At 44.9% G+C, this 24,253-nt stretch overlaps 1 protein-coding gene and 1 long non-coding RNA gene across 5 annotated transcripts in view; both read right to left on the bottom strand.

The window, feature by feature from the left end:
- The window catches only part of DNAL1 (dynein axonemal light chain 1), a 51,176-nt gene extending 46,051 nt beyond the window's left edge, over window positions 1-5,125 (bottom strand). For 2 of the 4 annotated variants that reach the window (XM_005561725.4, XM_073997755.1), the window contains exon 1: window positions 5,069-5,125. In XM_005561725.4, coding sequence (XP_005561782.1) covers window positions 5,069-5,071 — 3 coding nt within the window. In that variant the 5' untranslated portion in view covers window positions 5,072-5,125. Of the gene's footprint in view, window positions 1-4,575; window positions 4,649-5,068 lie in introns of those variants that run through there. The other 2 variants (XM_045396706.3, XM_073997756.1) reach the window with 1 other exon arrangement.
- Window positions 5,126-10,520: 5,395 nt separating this feature from the next.
- On the bottom strand, window positions 10,521-15,312 carry LOC141407306 (uncharacterized). The gene is made up of 2 exons (XR_012415934.1): window positions 15,199-15,312; window positions 10,521-11,695 (listed from the first exon to the last, which is right to left on the bottom strand). It is a non-coding gene; the product is annotated as an uncharacterized lncRNA (long non-coding RNA).
- Window positions 15,313-24,253: the final 8,941 nt, after the last annotated feature.

Here is a 24,253-nt window from a genome sequence, read left to right as displayed (position 1 = left end):
TCTACATACATTTAAAAGAACTCTATCAATAAGTACAAAATAAAAATTTTTTTTTTTTTTTTTTTTTTTTTTTTTTTTTTTTTTTTTTTTTTTTTTGAGACGGAGTCTCGCTTTGTGGTCCAGGCTGGAGTGCAGTGGCCGGATCTCAGCTCACTGCAAGCTCCGCCTCCCGGGTTTACGCCATTCTCCTGCCTCAGCCTCCCAAGTAGCTGGGACTACAGGCACCCGCCACCTCGCCCGGCTAGTTTTTTTTTTGTATTTTTTAGTAGAGACGGGGTTTCACCGTGTTAGCCAGGATGGTCTCGATCTCCTGACCTCGTGATCCGCCCGTCTCGGCCTCCCAAAGTGCTGGGATTACAGGCTTGAGCCACCGCGCCCGGCCCAAAATAAAAATTTTAAATAATAAAATATTTGTCATAGTTCAGTTCAAACCATTTTTTTCTTAGTAAAACAAAATAATGTTGCACCTTATAATTAATAGCAGCTTAGATTCAATTTAATATATTTAAAACTCTAAAGGTACCCAACGGAAGATATCCTTAATGATTTATTGCTGGTGCTCTTTTTTTTTTTTTTTTTGAGACGGAGTCTCGCTCTGTCGCCCAGGCTGGAGTGCAGTGGCCAGATCTCAGCTCACTGCAAGCTCCGCCTCCTGGGTTCACGCCATTCTCCTGCCTCAGCCTCCCGAGTAGCTGGGACTACAGGCGCCCGCCACCTCGCCCGGCTAGTTTTTTGTATTTTTTTTAGTAGAGACGGGGTTTCACCGTGTTAGCCAGGATGGTCTCGATCTCCTGACCTCGTGATCCGCCCGTCTCGGCCTCCCAAAGTGCTGGGATTACAGGCTTGAGCCACCGCACCCAGCCTGGTGCTCTTTTTTTAAAAAAGAACCCCAAAGAATAACAAAAGAAAAGTTTTTAAACTATGTGAACAAATGTGAACCTGAAAGAATCAATTCTTCAAGACAAATCCTGAGTAGTTAACTGGGCCTAAATTTAAAACAGGGCCTAAGCTAGGCACAGTGTCTCACACCTATAATCCCAGCACTTTGGGAGGCCAAGGTGGGAGGATCACCTGAGGCCAGGAGTTCAATACCAACCTGGGCAACATACAGAGACTCCACCTCTACAAAACAAACAAACAAAAAAAATTAGTCTGGCACGGTGGTGCATGCCTATAGTCCTAGCTACTTGGGAGGCTGAGGTGGGATGATCAATTGAACCCAAGAGTTCAAGGTTACAGTGAGGTATGATGGCACCACCACACTCCAGCCTGGGCAACAGGGCAAGCCTGTCTCTGAAAAAATTAAATTAGATTAAATCAAATTAATTAGAGTCAAGCAGCCATTTGCTTACTAGAGGTCATATGCATATTCTGAGTCCCCCCCAAAAACACACCTCTGTTCAACTTTGGGACTTCCAGAGTTCATATGAACTAACCAATCAGAACTCACCTGAATCAACCAATCAGTTCACTTGCCTCAACCAATCAAGGCCCAGCTGTATCAACGAGCCAGACCTGAATGAGTTTGAATCCTTCATTTGCATAAACAGACCTGATTGAGAAGGTGGGAACTTTGGCTATAAAACTCAAGCCCTCCTTTTATTCTCTGGAACACACCTTCCTTCTAAACCTAAGGCTGCATGTAGCCATATGTAAACTGTTCATTGAAATAAGGTTTCTTCCCTCCCTTTTCCTTTTGAGAGAATTTTTGTTCACAAATATATACCATTATGTCTAGAAAGTAAAGACATAGTAATAAGTAACCCTTGGGTTAAAAAGAAAATGATAAAATAATAAAAGAAAAAAAGCCAAAATCTGGGGAATATAACACTAAGAAGGAAACTTACAGATTCAAATACACTTGTCAGAAAATAAGAGATAGAAAACAAATGAGCTAGGTGTTCACACATTTGGAAAAGTACATCATTACAAACCCAAAGAAGGTAGAAGGAAATACAAAGGAAAAAGTCAATGGAAAACAGAATGTGGGGATAAAATAACTAACAAAACTAAAAGTTGGTTCTTAAATCCCTGGCAAGCCTGATTGAGCAAAAAAGAGAGCAATATAAACTGAAAATATAGAATGAGCCAGGCATGGTGGTTCATGTCTGTAATCCCAGCGCTTTGGGAGGCTAAAGTGGGAGGACTGCTTGAGCCCAGGAGTTCGAGACCAGCCTGGGCAAGGCAGTGAGACTTTGTCTCTACAAAAAATAAACAAAAATTAGGGCGTGGTGGCACTGGGCAAGGTGGCGTATGACTGTGGTGCCAGCTACTCAGGGGGCTGAGGTGGGAAGATCACTTGACCCAGGGAGGGAGGCTTCAGTGAGCCGAGATCACACCACTATACTCTATCCTGGGCAACAGAGCAAGACCCTGTCTCAAAAAATATATATAACCTGGACAACATAGCAAGACCCTGTCTCTACAAAAAAACCCAATATTAGTCAGGCATAGTGGCAGGCACTGGCAGTTCCAGCTACTGGGGGGCTGGGGAACTGGGCAGGGGCTAAGCCAGGAGGATCACTTGAGCCTGGGAGGTCAGGGCTGCATGAGCCTAAATGGTGCCACTGCACTCCAGCCTGGGTGACAAAGCGAGATCTTGTCTCAAAAATGAAACAAACAAAAACCACACACATACACACACACAGAAAAAGAGGCAGAATACAGAGAAATAACTACAGACACCACAGAGACTTTAAAAATAAAATATCATTGCTGGGCACAGTGGCTCATGCTTGTAATCCCAGCACTTTGGGAGGCTGAGGCAGGTAGATCACTTGAGGTCAGGAGTTTGAGACCAGGCTGGCCAACATTGGGAAACCCCATCTCTACAAAAAATACAAAAATTAGCTGGGCATGGTGGTGTGCACCTGTAGTCCCAGCTACTTGGGTGGCTGAGGCAGAAGAAGTGTTTAAACCCAGGAGGTGGAGGTTGCAGTGAGCCGAGACTGTGCCATTGCACTCCAGCCTGAGCGACAGAGCAAGACTCCATCTCCAAAATAAAAAATAAATATCATAAGCAAACATATGGCAATAAGGTTTAAAACCTAGACAAGGTATGCATTTCTATAAAAAACATAAAAGTGTCAAAACTGTCATAAGAATCAAGAAAATTTGAATAGATCAACACTATTTAAAATATTAAAATGATAGATTTACCCTTATCCTCCTCCCCTAATACTGCAAGCCTAGACACTTCTGCAAGTGAGTTCTACTAAGCTTTCAAGGGTATTCCCTGTAACAAGTTGTTTCAGAAACCAGAAAAAGAGGGAAAGCTGCCAACATATAAGACAGTGGTCACATAAGACTGTAATACTGTATTTTTACTGTAACTTTTCTATGTTTGTTTGTTTGTTTGTTTGAGACAGGGTCTTGCTCTGTTGCCCAGGCTGGAGTGCAGTGGTGCAATCTCAGCTCACTGCAACCTCCACCTCCCATGTTCAAGTGATTCTCATGCCTCAGCCTCCTGAGTAGCTGGGATTATAGGCGTACCACGACACCCAGCTAATTTTTGTATTTTTAGAAGAGGCGGAGTTTCACCATGTTGGCCCGGTGGGTCTTGAACTCCTGACCTCAGGTGATCTGCCAGCCTCAGCCTCCCAAAGTTCTGGGATTACAAGCGTGAGCCACTGCACTCTGGAGGCTTTTCTATGTTTAAATACACAAATACATTGTTTCAATGGCCTACAGTATTCAGTACAGTAAGATGCTATAAAAGTTTGTAGCCTAGGAGCAATAGCCTACACCATCTGGTTTTTGTAGGCATATTCTATGAAGTTTGCAAGGCAAAACTGCCAATGATATGTTTCTTAGAATGTATCCCTGTCATCATTAAGTGACTTATAACTGTACTCGTTCTGATTCTCTATTTGAAGATTTTCAACAATCACTATGGCTCATACTTTCATAAATATTTAGGTCTGAGGCTTTCTTCACCTGAATATAAACCCAGGTTCCAGAACTTTCAACTTTCCTTGGCAGTGGCTTTCAGCTAACTGCTTGGGGAACAAAGTAAGGAAAGCAGAGGGGGAAACTACTTTTTAAAGAGTGGTATTTAATCTGTTGAGGGCAGGCATGACTTCCTCATCATTTTCATCTCTTGGGCTCAATTTCTGCCCACTAATATAGCACTGGAATCACAAAAAGAAGACAAGTAATTATGCTGCTTCTTCATAAACATCTCTATCCAGTAGGACATCACATACTTTGCTCAATAGCTCTGTCTGTAATCCTTTTGAAATGACTAGTTAGAACTACCAAGTATGTAAGCAAGAGAGTGAACACTTCAAGTAAGAGTTGAGGAGCATCTCTAGGTAAAACCATTACTTCATAAAGAGCTCTGATTGGATAGACAGCTGGTAGATTTCAAACCTAAGGTAACAGCATTTCTCAGTGTGGTGGGATGCCCCCCAATTTTATAATCACTTGAGGTGTGTTGTCGAAATGCACATTCCTGAAACCCCCAATCATATTAAAAATTCATAATCTGCATTCCAACAAGCCCATACTTATGCATACTGAAATTTGAGAATCAGTGCTCTAATACATCCACCAGAGTGTGTTTTACAGCGTTACCTAATAATTGCACTCGTAGTCATTCAGAAGGCAACCTGGGTACATCACAGGTTACGAATACTGCTGCAATCCCTGTTATACAGAACCCTCTGGTAACCAGTCCCTCCCTGCATCTCGACGGGGGGGTCATTAAAATTACTGATATGTAAAGAGATATCTTCACACTCTCCTTCCCATCACCCTTCCCACTCCAATACGCTCTTTTTGGAGAATTTCCTGCTCTTCGCCCTCCCTTTTCTCCTGTCAGAGTCCCTCCACCTTAACCCAACCTCCCATCCACCCCAGGCCGCCCTCACCCCAGGCCGCCCTCACCCCAGACCACCCCCGGCCAGGGCTTCTCTTTCGCCCGGGGCCCCTGACTCCACAGAGCTAGCGTCAGCTACCGGCTCCCTTCCGCTGTTCAAGGACCCCCAGACCCTCGACACTCCACAGTCACCCTTTTCCACTCCCAATCTTCTCTCAGCTTTGGCTACGCGGCCCGAAAGGTACTCACCATTCCGGCGGTTGCTACTGTCACTGCTCTGGTTGCTAGGGCCCGCGGGGTCAGTGCGCGTGCGCACTTCTCGGCGCTCTCCGCCGAAGCCCCATGCCCGGCAGCGGTCCTTTCTCTCCGCCCTCAGGGTGGTGCGAGCGGGGCATTGTGGGACTGCGTGGCGGCCGCCGGGGTCCTCCCGTCCGGCTGTTGCTGGCTGCCCTTTTGCTGCTCTAGGGCTTAACCGCGCACAGAGTGGTCAGGACCGAAAGCAGTTTCAGCTGATCTGTAGTGACTCGCCCGCCTAAAGTTAAAGACCTTAAAACGTCCCCCTAACAACTGCCCTTTTCATAAAATAATGTTTTTAATTCCTTTCCCCTACCGATGGCCTTTCCCACCCTTTTCCGGAGGAGGGAAAATAAACGGCTTGCCGTAATTTATCCCTCCGTCCCACCGAGAATACCAGAGCCAAACTCCACCGATTTTATATTTCTTTACCCCGGATCCTCCAGGGAGCCAGAGGCAGCTAAAAGCTCTGTTCCACATTTTAAATATCACAAATTGTGGGTTTTAATCACCAAGGTGTCTTTTTTCCCCCACCTACCAAATGAGCTAAAAATTAACAATAATAATAATTCATAGAGTTGATAGGGGTATGGAGAAGTAGGAACACACAAATACGCTGCTGTTTATAATTGATACAGCCTTTCTGGAAGGCTGTTGGCTGTTCAAAAACTTTTGCACCCTTTGTGGTCCAGCAGTTCCACATCTAGGACTTTATCCTGAGCACAGAGATGTATGTTCAAAGCTTTAATAGCAAAAAAAAAGAAAAAAGAAAAACTCAATTATCAACAAAAGAGAATTGGTGACTGGGACTGGTGGCTCACGCCTGTAATCCCAGCACTTTAGGAGGCTGAGGCGGGAGGATCACTTGATCACTTGAGACCAGCCTGGCCAACATGGTGAAACCCCGTCTCTACTAAAAATACAAAAATTAGCCGGGTGTGGTGGCACGCGCCTGTAGTCCCAGCAATTCCGGAGCCTGAGCCACGAAAATTGCTTGAACCCGAGGGGCAGACGTTGCAGTGAGCCGAGATCGCGCCACTGCACTCCAGTCTGGGCAACAAGAGTGACACGCCGTCTCAAAACAAACAAAAAAAAAAAAAAAAAGAAAGAAAGAAAGAGAGAAAATTGGTTAGTAGTATTGAACATCCAATGCAATAATGTTCTTCCACTAAAAAAGTACCAATGACTTGCTGAAAGGCATCTATTCACATCCAAAGATAGTCATATTTTAAGTAAAAATAGAAGTTACCAAACAAAATAGTTGGTACGATTTTCTTTTAAAATTATACATAGTGGCCTGGTGCAGTTTGTTCATGCCTGTAATCCCAGAAATTTGGGAGGCCAAAGTAAAAAGATCCCTTGAACCCAGGAGTTCGAGACCAGCCTAGGCAACATAACAAGACCCTGGCTCTATAAAAAATAAAAATTAGCCAGGCGTTGTGGTACACACTGATAGCCTCAGCTGCTGGGGCGGCTGAAGCAAGAGGATCATTTGAGGAGTTTGAGGCTGAAATGAGTTATAATTGTGCCATTACACTCTACCCTGGGCAACAGAGTCAGACCCTGTCTCTAAAACAAAAAAAAAACAAAAAATATTGGAAAAGCTATACATAGTACACAGACACAGATAAACCTTTATCTAAAAGGATATTATGAGGGTTTAATGTTTGCTGTGGACTGAGTGGTGGTACACCAAAATTCATATGTAGTGATCTGGTGAGTTTACGTTCTTTGATACTTTCTGAGAGGTCTGGGGGGTACCTAAATTTTAAGCTTTAAAACCGGAAGGGTCAATTTCTATGTTTATTTAAAAAAAAACAAAAAACTGTCTATGGGACTATTGGATAGGTTTCAAAATATTGGTACACTTCACATAAAGAACATTTTGAGTTCCAGATTCTCAAAGGTTAAAAACATTCACACAGAAAATAAAATAATTATATAACTTGGACCCTTCTTTTGTTCTTTCATATCCTACAAAATGACAAAATAGATTCCAAAACCTGTTCACCAGAGAACGTGTGGGTCTGCTTGCTCTTATTTCAGGCCTGGATAAAATAAGTTGAAAGAAAGTTTAAAAATAGTATTGAAGGCCAGGCGCGGTGGCACATGCCTGTAATCCCAGCACTTTGGGAAGCCGAGGCAGGCAGATCACCTGAGGCTGGGAGTTCCAGACCAGCCTGACCAACATGGAGAAACCCTGTCTCTACTAAAAATACAAAATTAGCCAGGTATGGTGGCGCGTGCCTGTAATCCCAGCTACTCGAGAGGCTGAGGCAGGAGAATTGCCTGAACCCGGAAGGCAGAGGTTGCCATGAGCCAAGGTTGTGCCACTGAACGACAGAACATGCGACAGAACGAGAACCTGTCTCAAAACAAAACAAAGAAATCCTTAATTTTTAAACAAAAATGTGGGCCAAACAAAAGAGAAGAAAAAATTGTCACATTTAAGAAATGAGTTAGAGATTAAGCAAAATAGCTAAAAGTTACATATCTTAAAATTTAAAAAAAGAACTTAAACCCTAGGATAGGCACTAATTCTTAAGGTTGTTTATATACTAGAGAGGTTTATCAATTCAAATTAGAATTGGCTGACTGGGTGCAGTGGCTCATACCTGTAATCCCAGCACTTTGGGAGGCCAAGGCAGGAGGATGGCTTGAGAGTGGGAGTTCAAGACCAGGCGGAGTAACATAGCGAGACCCCATATTTAACGAAAAAAAAAAAAAGAAAGAAAAATTAGCTGCGCATGGTGGCGTGAGCCTGTAGTACCAGCTACTCAGGAGGCTGAAGTGGAAGAATCACTTGAGCCTGGGAGGTCAAGGTTGCAGTGAGCTATGATCATGCCACTGCATTCCAGCCCGGGCAACAGAGCGAGACTCTGTCTCAAAAAAATAAATAAATAAATAAATAATAAAAATAAAATAAAATAAACCTTGACCAGGCATGATGGCTCATGCACTGCATTGCAGCCTGGGCAACAATAAACCTCTTTTTAAAATCTTACACAAGGGCCAGGTGTGGTGGCTCCTGCCTATAATCCCAGCACTTTGGGAGACCAAGGCAGGTGGATCACTGGAGGTCAGGAATTTGAGACCAGCCCGGCCAACATGGTGAAACCCCATCTCTACTAAAAATACAAAAATTAGCTGGGCATAGTAGTGCATGCCATAGTTCCAGCACTCAGGAGGCTGAGGCAAGAGAATTGCTTGAACCCGAGAGATGGAGGTCGCAGTGAGCCAAGATCACGCCACTGCACTCCAGCCTGGGTGACAAAAGCGAGACTCAGACTCAAAAAAGAAGAAACAAAAATCTTACACAAAAAACCCTGAATTCAAGAAGTGGTGTGTATGAGTTTATACACACACACACACACACACACACACACACCTTTTTTTCATTTTCTGGAGACAGTGTCTCACTTGGTTGCCCAGGGTAGATAGGCTGCAGTGTAGTGCTGTAATCACAGCTCACTGTAGCCTCAATCCCTCAGGCTCAGATGATCCTCCTGCCTCAGCCTCCCAAATAGCTAGGACTATAGGCATGTGTTACCACCCCCAGCTAAATTTTAAATTTTTTTTTGTAGAGACAGGGGTCTTGCTATGTTGTCCAGGCTGGTTTTGAACTCCTGAGCTCAAGCAGTCCTCCCACCTTGGCCTCCCAAAGTGCTGGGATTACAGGCCTAAACCACCTCACCAAAGCCTGTATTTTTTCTTGATGTTAATAATTGAAACTTGTATTCGATTTTAAAAATAATGTTAATTTTGGGGGAAACTATTTAATAATACTATAAATTAGGGCAACAACTCTTCAACCTCTGCCAAGAAGATCCCTCGCAACTGGTTTTTTTTTTTTTTTTTTTTTTTTTTAGATAAGAGTCTCACTCTATTACCCAGGCTGGAATACAGTAGACCAATCACGGTTCACTGCAACCTTGGCCTCCCAGGTTCGAGCGATCCTGCCACCTCAGCCCCTCAAGTAGCTGGAACCATAGAAGTGTGCCACCACGCCTGGCTAATTTTTTGTATTTTTGGTAGAGACAAGGTTTGCCATCATCCCCAGGCTGGTTTTGAACTGCTGAGCTCAAGTGATCTGCCCGCCTCAACCTCCCAAAGTGCTGGGATTACCTGTGTGAGCCACCGTGCCCAGCTGCAAACCGGTCATAAGCACAAGATTACTGATCAACCAAAATCAAAGTCTAATAATTGATATTGGTACCTTTCCCTTCAAATACGTAAAAACAAATGGCAACTGCAAAACTAAAACTAAATTATAATGAGGACCAGAACTTTTAACATGTTTCAATTCCATACATTTTAAGTGTTTAGAATAAAAACTCAGAACTTCATCTAAGATAATTCTAACAAGTTAAAGCTCATCCACAAACTGTAATTAAGTTTTTGGTGGAGAAGGTGGAAGGGATAAACTCTGTCTTTCCCTCAGATAATTACATTGTCTACATGTGTAATTATCAATTTGCAACTAGAACCTGGAACCTGCCTGTTTTAAAATATAATTTTAAACAAAAGCATGAAGGAAAGTTTTTAAAACTATACCAAGATAAGGGAATTTTGGAGAATCAAAGCAAGTGTTTCTCAGTAATTAGTTGCCATTCTAAAGATAAATATCTTAGAGTTCCCAGCTTTCTGTAAAGATCCTGGAACAGGGTGCAGCTAGACACATATCAAAATCTGATTAACAGCAGAAAATATTCTGTGACTTCAGTCTACCACCAACTAGCCTCTGAGTCATCCTGTAGAATTCACTCTAGTCTCTGACTATTATGAGAAAATTGTCATAACCAAATGGTTCCTCATCACAAAACCAGGGGCCTCTGTGTATGTATTCACCCCTGGTCAAAACATACCTAAAACGGCTGGGCGCGATGGCTCATACCTGTAATCCCAGCACTTTGGGAGGCCGAGGTGGGTGGATCACTTGAGGTCAGGATCACTTGAGATCATTTGAGTCAGCCTGGCCAACATGGTGAAAACCCATCTCTACTAAAATACAAAAATTAGCCGGGCGTGGTGGGAGGCACCACTTGAACTCGGGAGGTGGAGGTTTCAGTGAGCCAAGATCAAGCCACTGCACTCCAGCCTGGGTGACAGAGGGAGACTCTATCAAGGAAGGAAGGAAAGAAGGAGGGGAGGAAGGGAGGAAGGGAGGGAGGGAGGGAGGGAGGGAGGGAAAAAAAATCTAAAACTTCGGGGACAGATATAGCAAACTAATAGTCATACACTGGCTTTTTAGATCTTTGGAGGTACAGAAGGTGGCAGGAAGAGTAGGTGGGAAAGATGGGTAAGTAGCAGCTTGAAAGCTGGCTTTCAGTTAGCAATTACCTTGAGTTAAAGCTCAAACAAACCAAACATGGAGAAATATGGATAGTTCCAAAACTGCAGTCTATGATGAACTTGAATTTAGCATTTTTATTTCTTTTAAAAGCTTGCAGATGACCATGAGAAGTTCAGATCTCAGTCATTTTTTGATAAAAATATTCAGTCTGTCTCTGGATTTGCTCTGAAGCATAACTAAATTTAAGTGTCTAGCCCAGCAAGGCTGCACATGCCTGTAATCCTAGCACTTTGGAAGGGTGAGGGGGGAGGATTGCTTGAGGCCAGGAGTTCAAGACCAGCCTGGGCAACAGAGCAAGACCCCTGCCACTTAAATAAATAAATAATACATTTAATTGTCTAGTTAGCCTTTACCCTAAGTGCAAAAACTCCAAGATCTTCCAAGACTCAATCTGAGCAATAGCATGAGCTTTGAGCTGCCCCCCTCCCAAATTAGGTACCCTTAATACGGGATCCAGAGCTACAGAGAAAAAAGGACTATAAGGAGGAATCTATTTTGTGGCCAGCACTGGACTAGCTTAAAAGAGTAAAATTTGTCTTCCCATGTTTTGAGACACTTCACGGCTATGTCAGTATAAACAGAGCTCTTCCAACGCCTGTCATCCTCTCCAACAATAAAAAGGAAATGGGCATTGGCTCTTTCTTTCTTTCTTGTTTGTTTGTTTGAGACAGAGTTTCGCACTGTAGGCCAGGCTGGAGTGCAGTGGCACGATCTCATCTCACTGCAACCTCCGCCTCCTGGGCTCAAGCAATTCTCCTGCCTCAGCCTCCCGAGTAGCTGGGATTACAGGCATGTGCCACCATGTCTGGCTAATTTTTGTATTTTTAGTAGAGAAAGGGTTTCACCATGTTGGCCAGGCTGGTCTCGAACTCCTGACCTCAGGTAATCCACCCACCTCGGCCTCCCAAAGTACTGGGATTACAGACGTGAGCCACTGCGCCCAGCCAGCATTGGCTTTTTCAAGAGGGATACAGCTTTTTTGGTAGGCTTGTCCAAGGGGTCTTCCAGTGCTTCTTTAACCGTATACTCCTGAATCAGTGGCAAAGATTCTGTCTAGGTTAAAAGGCAGTCCTGGCAGGATCAAGCTACCACAGGTAGGGCGTAGCTGTGTTTGAGATGCAGCCATTGATGGTCATGACCACAGCTATATTTGGGAGAAAGCTAGCCATGGAAAATGCCAACTCTGCCCCTTTGCCTGAGCCAATCACTCCAATGTTTGGACCTTTGACCTGCAGATTGAAGAAAAAGAAGGCAAACACGGAAAGAGACAAAGGAAAAATGAAGCATAATTGTTAATGGGATCACCAAAGTCCTCAATAAAGGAGAGTCTTTCTTTTTTTGAGACGGAGTTTCGCTCGTTGCCCAGGCTGGAGTGCAATGGCGCAATCTGGGCTCACCGCAACCTCTGCCTCCCAGGTTCAAGCGATTCTCCTGCCTCAGCCTCCCAAATAGCTGGGATTACAGGCATGTACCACCAAGTCGGCTAATTTTGTATTTTTAGTGGAGATGGGGTTTCTCCATGTTGGTCAGGCTGGTCTTGAACTCCCGACCTCAGATGATCCGCCTGCCTTGGCCGCCCAAAGTGCTGGGATTACAGGTGTGAGCCACCGTGCCTGGCCAGAAAGTCTTTTATGAAGTTATCAGACAACTCTAGTATTTATTTATTAATTCAACAGGTATTTGTTACATATATTTTCCAACCCATTAGTAACACTTGCATTATTCACTCTCTTCTGGAGTAATTCATTCATTTCTCTCATACCACTCACCTTTGGGTGACTTTGCACAAATTTAACTGCCTCTTCAAAGTAATCTAAATTTAAGTCTTTCACGACTGGAGGTAGATCTTCATAGCCAAAAAATGGCAAAGCAGAGTAGCAAAACCTCAACAAGCCAGGAGACTTGCTCAAGATTCACTTAATCCTCCATCACCAAATATATCAATGAGACCAGGAAAAGGACCATCACCTATAACCCAGGAAAGGGAATGAATCTTGGGCTAGATGACAGAACATTTAATGGACTATAGTACCTAGCCAACATTTTCTAAATAAAAATTTGATCATATAATTTATCTTATTTAAAAAAAAAACTACCTACTCACTTTGAAAAGAAAACATCTGCTTTGGTGGAAATGGATTTATTATTGTGGTTGAAATAGACATTTATTTGAGCTATTTTGAAGCTATAAATGTAAAAATATTTTTTTTTCCTGTGAGTTAACCATGGTAAATGAAAAAGAGAAAAGAAAGAAAGAAAAATCGCATCAAATATGTGGAAGGTATTTTGGTTTGAAGTACAAGTCCTGATAAGTCTAAGCAAATAGTTATGCAGGCTTTGAGTTATGTAAGAATAAAAATCTCCTTCTTTTTTTTTTTTTTTTTTCTTTTTTGAGACAGGGTTTCACTCCCATAGGCCAGGCTGGAGTGCAGTGGCATGCATGGTCTGGACTCATTGCAACCTCCACACCTCCTGGGCTCAAGCAATTCTTGTACCCTACCGCACCCTGCTAATTTTTGTAGAGACAAGGTTTCTGCCATGTTGGCCAGGCTGGTCTCGAACTCCTGACCTCAGGTGATCCACCCACCTCAGCCTCCCAAAGTGCTGGGATTACAGGGGTAAGCCACTGTGCTGGCCAGATGTCTGCTATTGTTTGTTCGTTTGTTTGTTTGAGAGGCGGAGTCTTGCTCTGTTGCCCAGGCTTAGGTGCAGTGGCATAATCTCAGCTCACTACAACCTTCGCCTGCCAGGTTCAAGCAATTCTCCTGCCTCAGCTTCCCAAGCAGCTGAGACTACAGGCGTGTGCCACCACGCCCAGCTAATTTTTGTATTTTTTAGTAGAGATGGGGTTTCACTACATGTTGGCCAGGCTGGTCTCAAACTCCTGACCTCAGGTGATCTGCCCGCCTCAGCCTCTCAAAGTGCTGAGATTACAGGCGTGAGCCACCGCGCCCAGCTGGATGTCTGGTTTTTAGAATGAGATTTTTAAAGCCAGGTGCAGTGGTTCATGCCTGTAATCCCAGCACTTTGGGAGGCTGAGGTGAGCCGATCATTTGAGGTCGGGTGTTGGAGACCAGCCTGGTCATTGTGGTGAAACCCCAAAAACCCATCTCTACTAAAAATACAAAAAACTAGCTGGTTGTCGTGGTGCATGCCTGTGATCCCAGCTAGTCAGGAGGCTGAGGTGGGAAAACCACTTGAACCTGGGAGGCGGAGGTTGCAGTGAGCTGAGATCGGGCCGCTGCACTCTAGCCTTAGCGACAGAGTGAGACTACGTCTCAAAAAACAAAGAATCGGCCGGGCGCGGTGGCTCAAGCCTGTAATCCCAGCACTTTGGGAGGCCGAGACGGGCGGATCACGAGGTCAGGAAATCGAGACCATCCTGGCTAACACGGTGAAACCCCATCTCTACTAAAATACAAAAAAAATTAGCCGGGCGAGGTGGCGGGCGCCTGTACTCCCAGCTACTCGGGAGGCTGAGGCAGGAGAATGGCGTGAACCCGGGAGGCGGGGCTTGCAGTGAGCTGAGATCCAGCCACTGCACTCCAGCCTGGGCAACAGAGCCAGACTCCGTCTCAAAAAAAAAAAAAAAAAAAAAAAACCAAAAAACAAAGAATCAAAAAACAAAAAGAAACCCAGACATCCAAATTTAAAGGGCCTTTTGATTTCTCAATAAATTTAAGATACAGTCAGAGTCACCAAAATCCATAATTCAACAGGGATTAAACTATTTTAAAGGCCTAATGAAGGTGTACTATAAAGTGAACTACATGTGTGAAGAGATACTAAACTATCAATCTAATATCCTCCTAATGTTGGTCTATTATTTCTCTTTCAATATTCGTATTGGGGATGTGTTATTCCTTCACTATTCCAAGAGAAGAATTTATCGGCCAGTTGTTTCCTGGTATTTTTCAGATATATTCCTTTGTTATTCCAATTAAAGTAAAAGTGGTTGGGCTGGGTGGTGAGATCCTGTAGTCCCAGCTACTTGGGAGGCTGAGGTGGGAGAATCACTTCAGCCCCGGAGGGGAGGTTGCAGTGAGCCATGACAGCGCCACTGCACTCTAGCCAGGGTGACAGACTGAGACCCTGTCTAAAATAATAATAATAATTTTTAAAAAGCCAGGCTCAGTTGTGTGTGTCTGTAATCCCAGTACTTTGAGAAGCTGAGGTGGGAGGACTGCTTCAAGCCAGGAATTCAAGACCAGTCTGGGCAGCATAGCAAGACCTCATCTCTAAAAAAACTAAAAGGTTAAAATGAGGCCATGTATGCCTGTAATCCCAGCATTTTGAGAAGATGAGGTGGAAGGATCACTTGAGCCCAGAAGTTCGAGGCTGTAATAAGCTACCATGGTGCCATTGCACTCCAGCCTGTGTGACAGAGCAAGACCTAGTCTCTAAAAAAATAAGAATTTTAAAAAGAAAGATGGCTGGGTGTGGTGGCTCCCCAACACTTGGGGAGGCTAAGGTGGGAGGATCGCTGGAGCCCATGAGTTCAAGACCAGCCTGGGCAACGTAGGGAAACCCCGTCTCTACTAAAAATACAAAAAATTAGCTGGGTGTGGTGGCGGGCGCCTGTAGTCCCAGCTACTCGGGAGGCTGAGGCAGGAGAATGGCGTGAAGCCGTAAGGCAGAGCTTGCAGTAAGCCGAGATCACGCCACTGCGCTCCAGCCTGGGCGACAGAGTGAAATTCCGTCTCAAAAATAAATAAATAAATAAATAATTTACCTGGGTGGCACATGCCTGCTGTCCCAGATACTCTACTCTGAAGGCTGAGGTGAGAGGATCGCTTGGGCTCAGGAGGTTGAGACTGCTGTAAGCAAACAAAAGCATTTAATGCTAGAAATTTTGCAGCAATCTTATGCTTAATATAGCAAACACGCAGGGTGTATGCTCCTAAGGAATAGCGTATGCAGCACTAGGACTCTGGCGGGTGAGCAGCTGGCAGAAGAAAGGTGCATGAGCAGATGAAATTTAGATCCTAGCCACCATTTAATGTTCCACTTGATGTCTAGGAGACAAAATAAGGGATTAAGGAGCTCGCTTTGTTTTCAGATGACAAACCAGCTAGCAAAGCAAGCCAGCTTTCCTATACCAGCCAGTCGATTCCCTCACTGTGCTGCCAGGCACTCCGCGGAAAAGGGCCCCGAACCTGATGGCAGCAGGAAGACCCCCCGCAGGCGCGCGGCGCAGCTGGGGGGTGGAGAACCAGCGCTGCACCTGGGCCGAGGCAAGCGCTGGATCCAGCGGCGCCGCCTACTGCAGCGGCGTTAGGTGGACGGTCACCTCCACTTTGAGGGGGTTTTTCAAGGCTGCCCTCGGCATTCGACTGAGGCAGGGATCCTTCGAAGCGGCCGGCATGAGGCTCCACAGAAGCCCCATGGGCCCCACGCCCGTGAAGTCGCCGCCCGGAGCCAGGTCCCTGGCCAGGGCCAGCCCCTCGCCGCTGTCCACCTCGTAGTGGACGAGGGAGTGGAAGAGGCAGCCTCGGTGGCGGACGCCCGACACCCTCAGGGTCACCCGCTCCCCGGAGCCCAAGCCTTCTGCTTTCACATCCGGGCGCTTGTCGGCCATCCCAGTCTTGGGCGTGACTGTCAGGGTCGCGGCCTTTTGGGAGAAAAGGGACGATGTGAATATCGGCCTCCAGGTCTGGAGGGGGACCCCAGAGGCTCGGAGCGCTGCCCGGGCCGCCCTCCACATCGTGCCGGGACCGTTGCGGCTTTGACCTCCGCCAACGTCTAGGCGGCCGGGCGCTGGCGGCCGAGGTTCCGCGCTGAGGAGAAGGGAGGAGTGGGGCCCGGCCTGGCAGGGCGTGGCCCCGTGGGGCAAAACCCTGCAGGGCCACGTGATGGGACCTGGGCTGTTCCCTGCGGCGCCACTTAGCAACGGGCTGCAAGAAGAGGCGACTCCGGAGGGCCCAGGGTCCTTTGAGCTCCTAGAGGTCCCGTGTGGAACCGTCTGGAAGAGGCAGGATCCCCTCGCGAGTTTACCCTGGACGTGTGGCGAATAAAAAACATTTTTAACAGAAAGTGCCGGCCTCTGGCCTCCTCTGAATTCCCTCACTGGCCACCAGGGGTCACTATTCTCTAAACTTGATTGAAGGAGGCCAAGTGTGCTAGGCTCCGAACAAATTCCTTTCCTCCCTTTTAAGTAACCTTTGTCCTGGATTAAGAAAGCCTGTCAAGGTTAAAGTTTAAACGTTTCCGATGAGATACTGAATTGAACTATAAAATAGTAGAGATTGATAATAGAAACTGGTGGAGAGACACTTCCCAAACTTGAATGCCAGCAAAGACCTAAAACGAGCCCAGCGGGACATAGGGGATGAGCGCAGGAGGGAGCATGTATTTTGCTTTTTCATTCAGAAAACGGAACTACAGGGCAGCCCGCAGTGGCTCAGGCCTGTAATCCCAGCACTTCGGGAGGCCGAAGTGGGTGGATCACGTGAGGTCAGCAGTTCGAGACCAGCCTGGCCAACATGGTAAACCCAGTCTCTACTAAAAATACAAAAATTAGCCAGGCGTGGTGGCAGGCACCTGTAATCCCAGCTACTTGAGAGGCTGAGGCGAGAGAATTGCATGAAACCGGGAGGCGGAGGCTGCAGTGAGCCGAGATTGTGCCACTGCACTCCAGTTTGGGGGACAGAATGAGACCCTGTCTCGAAAAAAAAAAAGAGAGAGAGAAAGCTGAACTACAGATATATACCCTGAGGAAATAAGTTCTATTGTCCTGTGGCCTGGCACAAGTATTAATAATGTATATTTTTTGTATGCAGAAAAAAAACTTAACAAGTATATTACATTTCTTTTTCTTTTCTTTTCTTTTTTTTTTTTTTTTGAGACAGAGTCTCGCTCTGTCGCCCAGGCTGGAGTGCAGTAGCGCCATCTCGGCTCACTGCACGCTCCGCCTCCTGAGTTCACGCCATTCTCCTGCCTCAGCCTCCTGAGTAGCTGGGACTACAGGCGCCGGCCACGGCGCCTGGCTAATTTTTTATATTTTTAGTAGAGACAGGGTTTCACCATGTTAGCCAGGATGGTCTTGATCTCCTGACCTCATGATCCGCCCGCCTCAGCCTCCCAAAGTGCTGGAATTACAGGCGTGAGCCACCGTGCCCGGCCAGTCCAATCATATTTCTACATGGCTGCCCATACTTTGTTGAGCCTAAGCATAAAAATGGACAATTTCCCCTGTGTCTTTGTGCTTTGCGTCTTCTTCTTCTTCTTCTTTTTTTTTTTTTTTTTTTTGACAGAGTTTTATTCTATCACCCAGGCTGGAGTGTAGTGGTGCAATCTCGGCTCACTGCAACCTCCACCTCCTGGATTCAAGTGATTCTCCTGCCTCAGTATCCTGAGTAGCTGGGATTACAGGCATATGCCACCATGCCCAGCTAATTTTTGTATTTTGTATTTTGTATTTTGTAGAGACAGGGTTTAGCCATGTTGGCTAAGCTGGTCTTGAACTCCTGACCTTAGGTGATCTGCCAGCCTCGGCCTCCCAAAGTGCTGGGATTACAGGCATGAGCCACTGTGTCTGGCCTTCTGTTACCCAGGCTGGAGTGCAGTGTTGCAATCATGGCTCACTGTAGCCTCCATCTCCTGGGTTCAAGCTATCTTCCCACCTCAGCACTCTCCCACTCCCCCAATAGCTGGGACTACAGAAATGTGCCACCATGCCTGGCTAATTTTTTCTTCTATAGAGACGGGGTCTCAATATGTTGCCCAGGCTGATCTTGAGCTCCTGGCCTCAAGCAATCCTCCAGCCTCAGCCTCCCAAAGTGCTGAGTCCAAAGAGCTGAGATTACAGGCATGAGCCACTACATCTGGATGGATCTTCATTCTGAAGGCTCCCGTAATACACGATAAATAAATTGTATGCCTTTTCTCCAATTAATCTGCCTTTTGAAAGTTGATTTTTGTAATGACCCTTCAGAAAGCCAAGTCTTGGCTGGGCACAGTTGCTCACGTCTGTAATCCCAGCACTTTGGCAGGATGAGGCAGGCAGATCACCTGAGGTCAGGAGTTCGAGACCAGTCTAGCCAATGCGGTGAAACCCCTTCTCTACTAAAAGTACAAAGATTAGTGATGGGCGCCTGTAATCCCAGCTACTTGGAAAGCAGAGGCAGGAGAATCATTCGAATCCAGAAGGCAGAGATTGCAGTGAGCTGAGATCGCACCACTGTATCACTGACCTCCCAACATTAGAAAAACAACTCAAGTAATTTTGACGTCTGCCTCCAAATCCATCATTATACTGGCCATAAATGGTAGATTTTGTGCGTATCTGTATGTTAACATGGAAAAAATACACTGCCTTCCACAAGCTTTTATTGTCCCAGGGTTCCAAGGCCACTTTAAGTGAATATAAAATAGCTTTAAATGAATATAAAATACTCATGATAATTTGAAATAATTAAGAAGTCTTTGTGTTTTCAATAGCCTGAAATACGTAACCGGTTTGTACAAATGTTTTTTAAACGATCAGTGGTTAGAAAAATCTTACATTTGCTTTCACAATTGTCCGTCAGCCTTTTTTATCATGATAGAACATTCAAGGGTATTAGGTATACAAACAAAATAATGGGTTGAATTTAGTAACATTTTCTAATTTGCTATTTGTTCTCATTTTAATAACTGTCTCCAAATGAATTCCATTTAGGCTTCAACTACTTTGAGCCACTAAGCTTCAAGAAAAAATTATTGGCCGGGTACAGTGGCTCATGCCTATCCCAGCACTTTGGGAGGCCGAGGCAGGCGGATCACCTGAGGTCAGGAGTTCAAGACCAGTCTGGCCAACACGGTGAAACCCCGTCTGTACTGAAAATACAAAAATTACCCAGGCGTGGTAGTACGTGCCTGTAATCCCAGCTACTCGGGAGGCTGAGGCAGGACAATCACTTGAACCCGGGAGGCAGAGGTTGCAATGAGCCAAGATCAAGCCACTGCACTCCAGCCTGGGCAATGGAGAGTGAGACTCCATTATTGATAGCCCTTTAAACAATTCAATATTGCATAATAAAAAATGATAAAGGGGATATCACCACCTATCCCACAGAAATACAAACGACCGTCAGAGAATACAATAAACACATCTACGCAAATAAACTAGAAAATCTAGAAGAAATGGATAAATTCCTGGACACATATACCCTCCCAAGACTAAACCAGGAACAAGTTGAATCCCTGAATAGACCAATAACAGGCTCTGAAATTGAGGCAACAATTAATAGCCTACCAACCAAAAAAAGTCCAGGACCAGACGGATTCACAGCCGAATTCTACCAGAGGTACAAGGAGGAGCTGGTACCATTCCTTCTGAAACTATTACAAGCAGTAGAAAAAGAGGGAGTCCTCCCTAACTCATTTTATGAGGCCAGCATCATCCTGATATCAAAGCCTGGCAGAGACACAGCAAGAAAAGAGAATTTTAGACCAATATCCCTGATGAACATTGATGCAAAAATCCTCAATAAAATACTGGCAAACCGAATCCAGCAGCACATCAAAAAGTGTATCCACCATGACCAAGTGGGCTTCATCCCTGGGATGCAAGGCTGGTTCAACATACGCAAATCAATAAATGTAATCCAGCATATCAACAGAACCAAAGACAAAAACCACATGATTATCTCAATAAATGCAGAAAAGGCCTTCGACAAAATTCAACAGCCCTTCATGCTAAAATCTCTCAATAAATTAGGTATTAATGGGACGTATTTCAAAATAATAAGAGCTATTTATGACAAACCCACAGCCAACAGCATACTGAATGGGCAAAAACTGGAAGCATTCCCTTTGAAAACTGGCACAAGACAGGGATGCCTATTCACCACTCCTATTCAACATAGTGTTGGAAGTTCTGGCCAGGGCAATCAGGCAGGAGAAAGAAATAAAGGGTATTCAATTAGGAAAACAGGAAGTCAAATTGTCCCTGTTTGCAGATGACATGATTGTATATTTAGAAAACCCCATTGTCTCAGCCCAAAATCTCCTTAAGCTGATAAGCAACTTCAGCAAAGTCTCAGGATACAAAATCAATGTGCAAAAATCACAAGCATTCTTATACACAAATAACAGACAAACAGAAAGCCAAATCATGAGTGGACTCCCATTCACAATTGCTTCAAAGAGAATAAAATACCTAGGAATCCGACTTACAAGCCATGTGAAGGACCTCTTCAAGTAGAACTACAAACCACTGCTCAATGAAATAAAAGAGGACACAAACAAATGGAAGAACATTCCATGCCCATGGATAGGAAGAATCAGTATTGTGAAAATGGCCATACTTCCCAAGGTAATTTATAGATTCAATGCCATCCCCATCAAGCTACCAATGACTTTCTTCACAGAATTGGAAAAAACTACTTTAAAGTTCATATGGAACCAAAAAAGAGCCCGCATTGCCAAGGCAATCCTAACCCAAAAGAGCAAAGCTGGAGGCGTCATGCTACCTGACTTCAAACTATACTACAAGGCTACAGTAACCAAAACAGCATGGTACTGGTACCAAAACAGAGATATAGACCAAAGGAACAGAACAGAGCCCTCAGAAATAATACCATACATCTACAACCATCTGATCTTTGACAAACCTGACAAAAACAAGAAATGGGGAAAGGATTCCCTATTTAATAAATGGTGCTGGGAAAACTGGCTAACCATATGCAGAAAGCTGAAACTGGATCCCTTTCTTACACCTTATACAAAAATTAATTCAAGATGGATTAAAGACTTAAATGTTAGACCTAAAACCATAAAAACACTAGAAGAAAACCTAGGCAATACCATTCAGGACATAGGCATGGGCAAGGACTTCATGTCTAAAACACCAAAAGCAATGGCAAAAAAAGCCAAAATTGACAAAGGGATCTAATTAAACTAAAGAGCTTCTGCACAGCAAAAGAAACTACTATCAGAGTGAACAGGCAACCTACAGAATGGGAGAAAATTTTTGCAATCTACTCATCTGACAAAAGGCTAATATCCAGAATCTACAAAGAACTCAAAACAAATTTACAAGAAAAATAACAAACAACCACATCAAAAAGTGGGCAAGGCCGGGCGCGGTGGCTCAAGCCTGTAATCCCAGCACTTTGGGAGGCCGAGACGGGCGGATCACGAGGTCAGGAGATCGAGACCATCCTGGCTAACACGGTGAAACCCCGTCTCTACTAAAAAATACAAAAAACTAGCCGGGAGAGGTGGCGGGCGCTTGTAGTCCCAGCTACTCGGGAGGCTGAGGCAGGAGAATGGCGTGAACCCGGGAGGCGGAGCTTGCAGTGAGCTGAGGTCCGGCCACTGCACTCCAGCCTGGGTGACAGAGCGAGACTCCGTCTCAAAAAAAAAAAAAAAAAAAAAAGTGGGCAAAGGGTATGAACAGACACTTCTAAAAAGAAGATATTTATGCAGCCAACAGACACGTGAAAAAGTGCTCATCATCACTGGCCATCAGAGAAATGCAAATCAAAACCACAATGAGATACCATTTCACAACCGTTAGAATGGCGATCATTAAAAGTCAGGAAACAACAGGTGCTGGAGAGGATGCGGAGAAATATGAACACTTTTACACTGTTGGTGGGACTGTAAACTAGTTCAACCATTGTGGAAGACAGTGTGGCAATTCCTCAAGGAGCTAGAACTAGAAATACCATTTGACTCAGCCATTCCATTACTGGTTATATACCCAAAGGATTACAAATCATGCTGCTATAAAGACACATGCACACATATGTTTATTGCAGCACTATTCACAATAGCAAAGACTTGGAACCAACCCAAATGTCTATCAATGATAGACTGGATTAAGAAAATGTGGCACATATACACCATGGAATACTATGCAGCCATAAAAAAGGATAAGTTCGTGTCCTTTGTAGGGACATGGATGAAGCTGGAAACCATCATTCTCAGCAAACTATTGCAAGAACAGAAAACCAAACACCGCATGTTCTCACTCATAGGTGGGAATTGAACAATGAGAACACTTGGACACAGGAAGGGGAACATCACACACCGGGGCCTGTTGTGGGGTGGTGGGAGAGGGGAGGGATAGCATTAGGAGATATACCTAACATAAATGTCGAGTTAATGGGTGCAGCACACCAACATGGCACACGTATACATATGTAACAAACCTGCACATTGTGCACATGTACCCTAGAACTTAAAGTACAATAAAAAAAATTCAGTATTGCATGTTAACAAAGATTATTTATTTCTTTTTTTGAAATGGAGTCTTGCTCTGTCACCCAGGCTGGAGTTCAGTGGCATGATCTCGGCTCACTGCAACCTCTGCCTCCCAGGTTCAAGTGATTCTCCTGTCTCAGCCTCTTGAGTAACTGGCATTACAGGCGTGCGACACCATACGCAGCTAATTTTTTTTTTTTTTTTTTTGTATTCTTTTAGTAGAGATGGGGTTTCACCATGTTGCTCAGCCTGGTGTCAAACTCCTGACCTCACGTGATCCACCGGCCTTAGCCTCCCAAAGGACTGGGATTACAGGCATGAGCGACCGTGCCTGGCCAGATTACTTATTCCTTTTTTTTTTTTTTTGAGACCGAATCTCGCTCTATTGCCCAGGCTGGAGTGCAGTGGCGCCATCTCGGCTCGCTGCAACCTCCGCCTCCTGGATTCACACCATTCTCCTGCCTAAGCCTCCCCAGTAGCTGGGACTACAGGTGCCTGCAACCACACCTGGCTAATTTTTTGTATTTTTGTCTTTTTTTTTTTTTTCCTCTTTGTGGAGAACGGGGTCTCGCTATATTACCCAGGCAGGTCTTGAACTCCTGGGCTCAAGCTATCCTCCCGCCTCTGCCTCCCTGAGAGCTGGGATTATAGGCGTGAGCCACCGTGCCCGGCCAATTTTTTGTATTTTTAGTAGAGACAGGGTTTCACTGTGTTAGCCAGGCTGGTCTCGATCTCCTGACCTTGTGATCCCCCCACCTCGGCCTCCCAAAGTGCTGATATTACAGGTGTGAGCCGCCGTGCTTGGCCCCAGATTACTTATTTCTTATCACTTTAAATCTAAACTTTCCACCTTGGGTTATGAAACCTCCATCATGTGACCCTGACATACCATTAACTTTCTTGTAGTCCCTTTCATGCAGCTCTGCACTCTTCCAGTCTCTCCTCAGGTTGGAAGGCACTAGAGCCAAATGGTCAGTGAAGGCATGGGCTTTGGCCTTGGACTGACTTAGCTCTCCCACTAAGCAGGCATGTTTCTTAATTCTCTTGGATCTCCATTTTCTCATCTGAAATAATAATTGTTAATACAGGCATACCTGGGAGATATTGCAGATTTGCTTCCAGACCACTACAATAAAGCACATATCACAATAAAGTGAGTCACATGAATTTTTGGTTTCCTAGTGCATATAAAGGTTTATAATATACTGTAGTCTATTAAGTTGCAATAGCATTATGTCTAAAAAAAGTACGTACCTTAATGAAAAAACACACCTCTGCTAAATAATGCTGATGATTCTCTGAGACTTCAGTGGGTCGTAATCTTTTTGCTGATAGTTTTGCCTCCATGTTGAAGGCCACAGACTCACTAGGGTGGTGTGGTGGTTGCAGAAGGCTGGTGTGGCTGTGGCAATTTTTTTTTCTTTTTTTTTTGGAAACAGTCTCGCTCTTGTTGCTCAGGCTGGAGTGCAGTGGCGTGATCTCGGCTCACTGCACTCTCCGCTTCCCGGGTACAAGGAATTCTCCTGCCTCAGCCTCCCAAGTAGCTGGGATTACAGGCGCCCACCACCATGCCCGGGTAACATTTTTGTATTTTT

Source organism: Macaca fascicularis, chromosome 7 (assembly GCF_037993035.2).
Source record: "Macaca fascicularis isolate 582-1 chromosome 7, T2T-MFA8v1.1".
Lineage (NCBI taxonomy): Eukaryota > Metazoa > Chordata > Mammalia > Primates > Cercopithecidae > Macaca > Macaca fascicularis.
The sequence above is the reverse complement of the archived record's forward strand: the minus strand, read 5'-3'. Positions and strand labels throughout refer to the sequence as shown.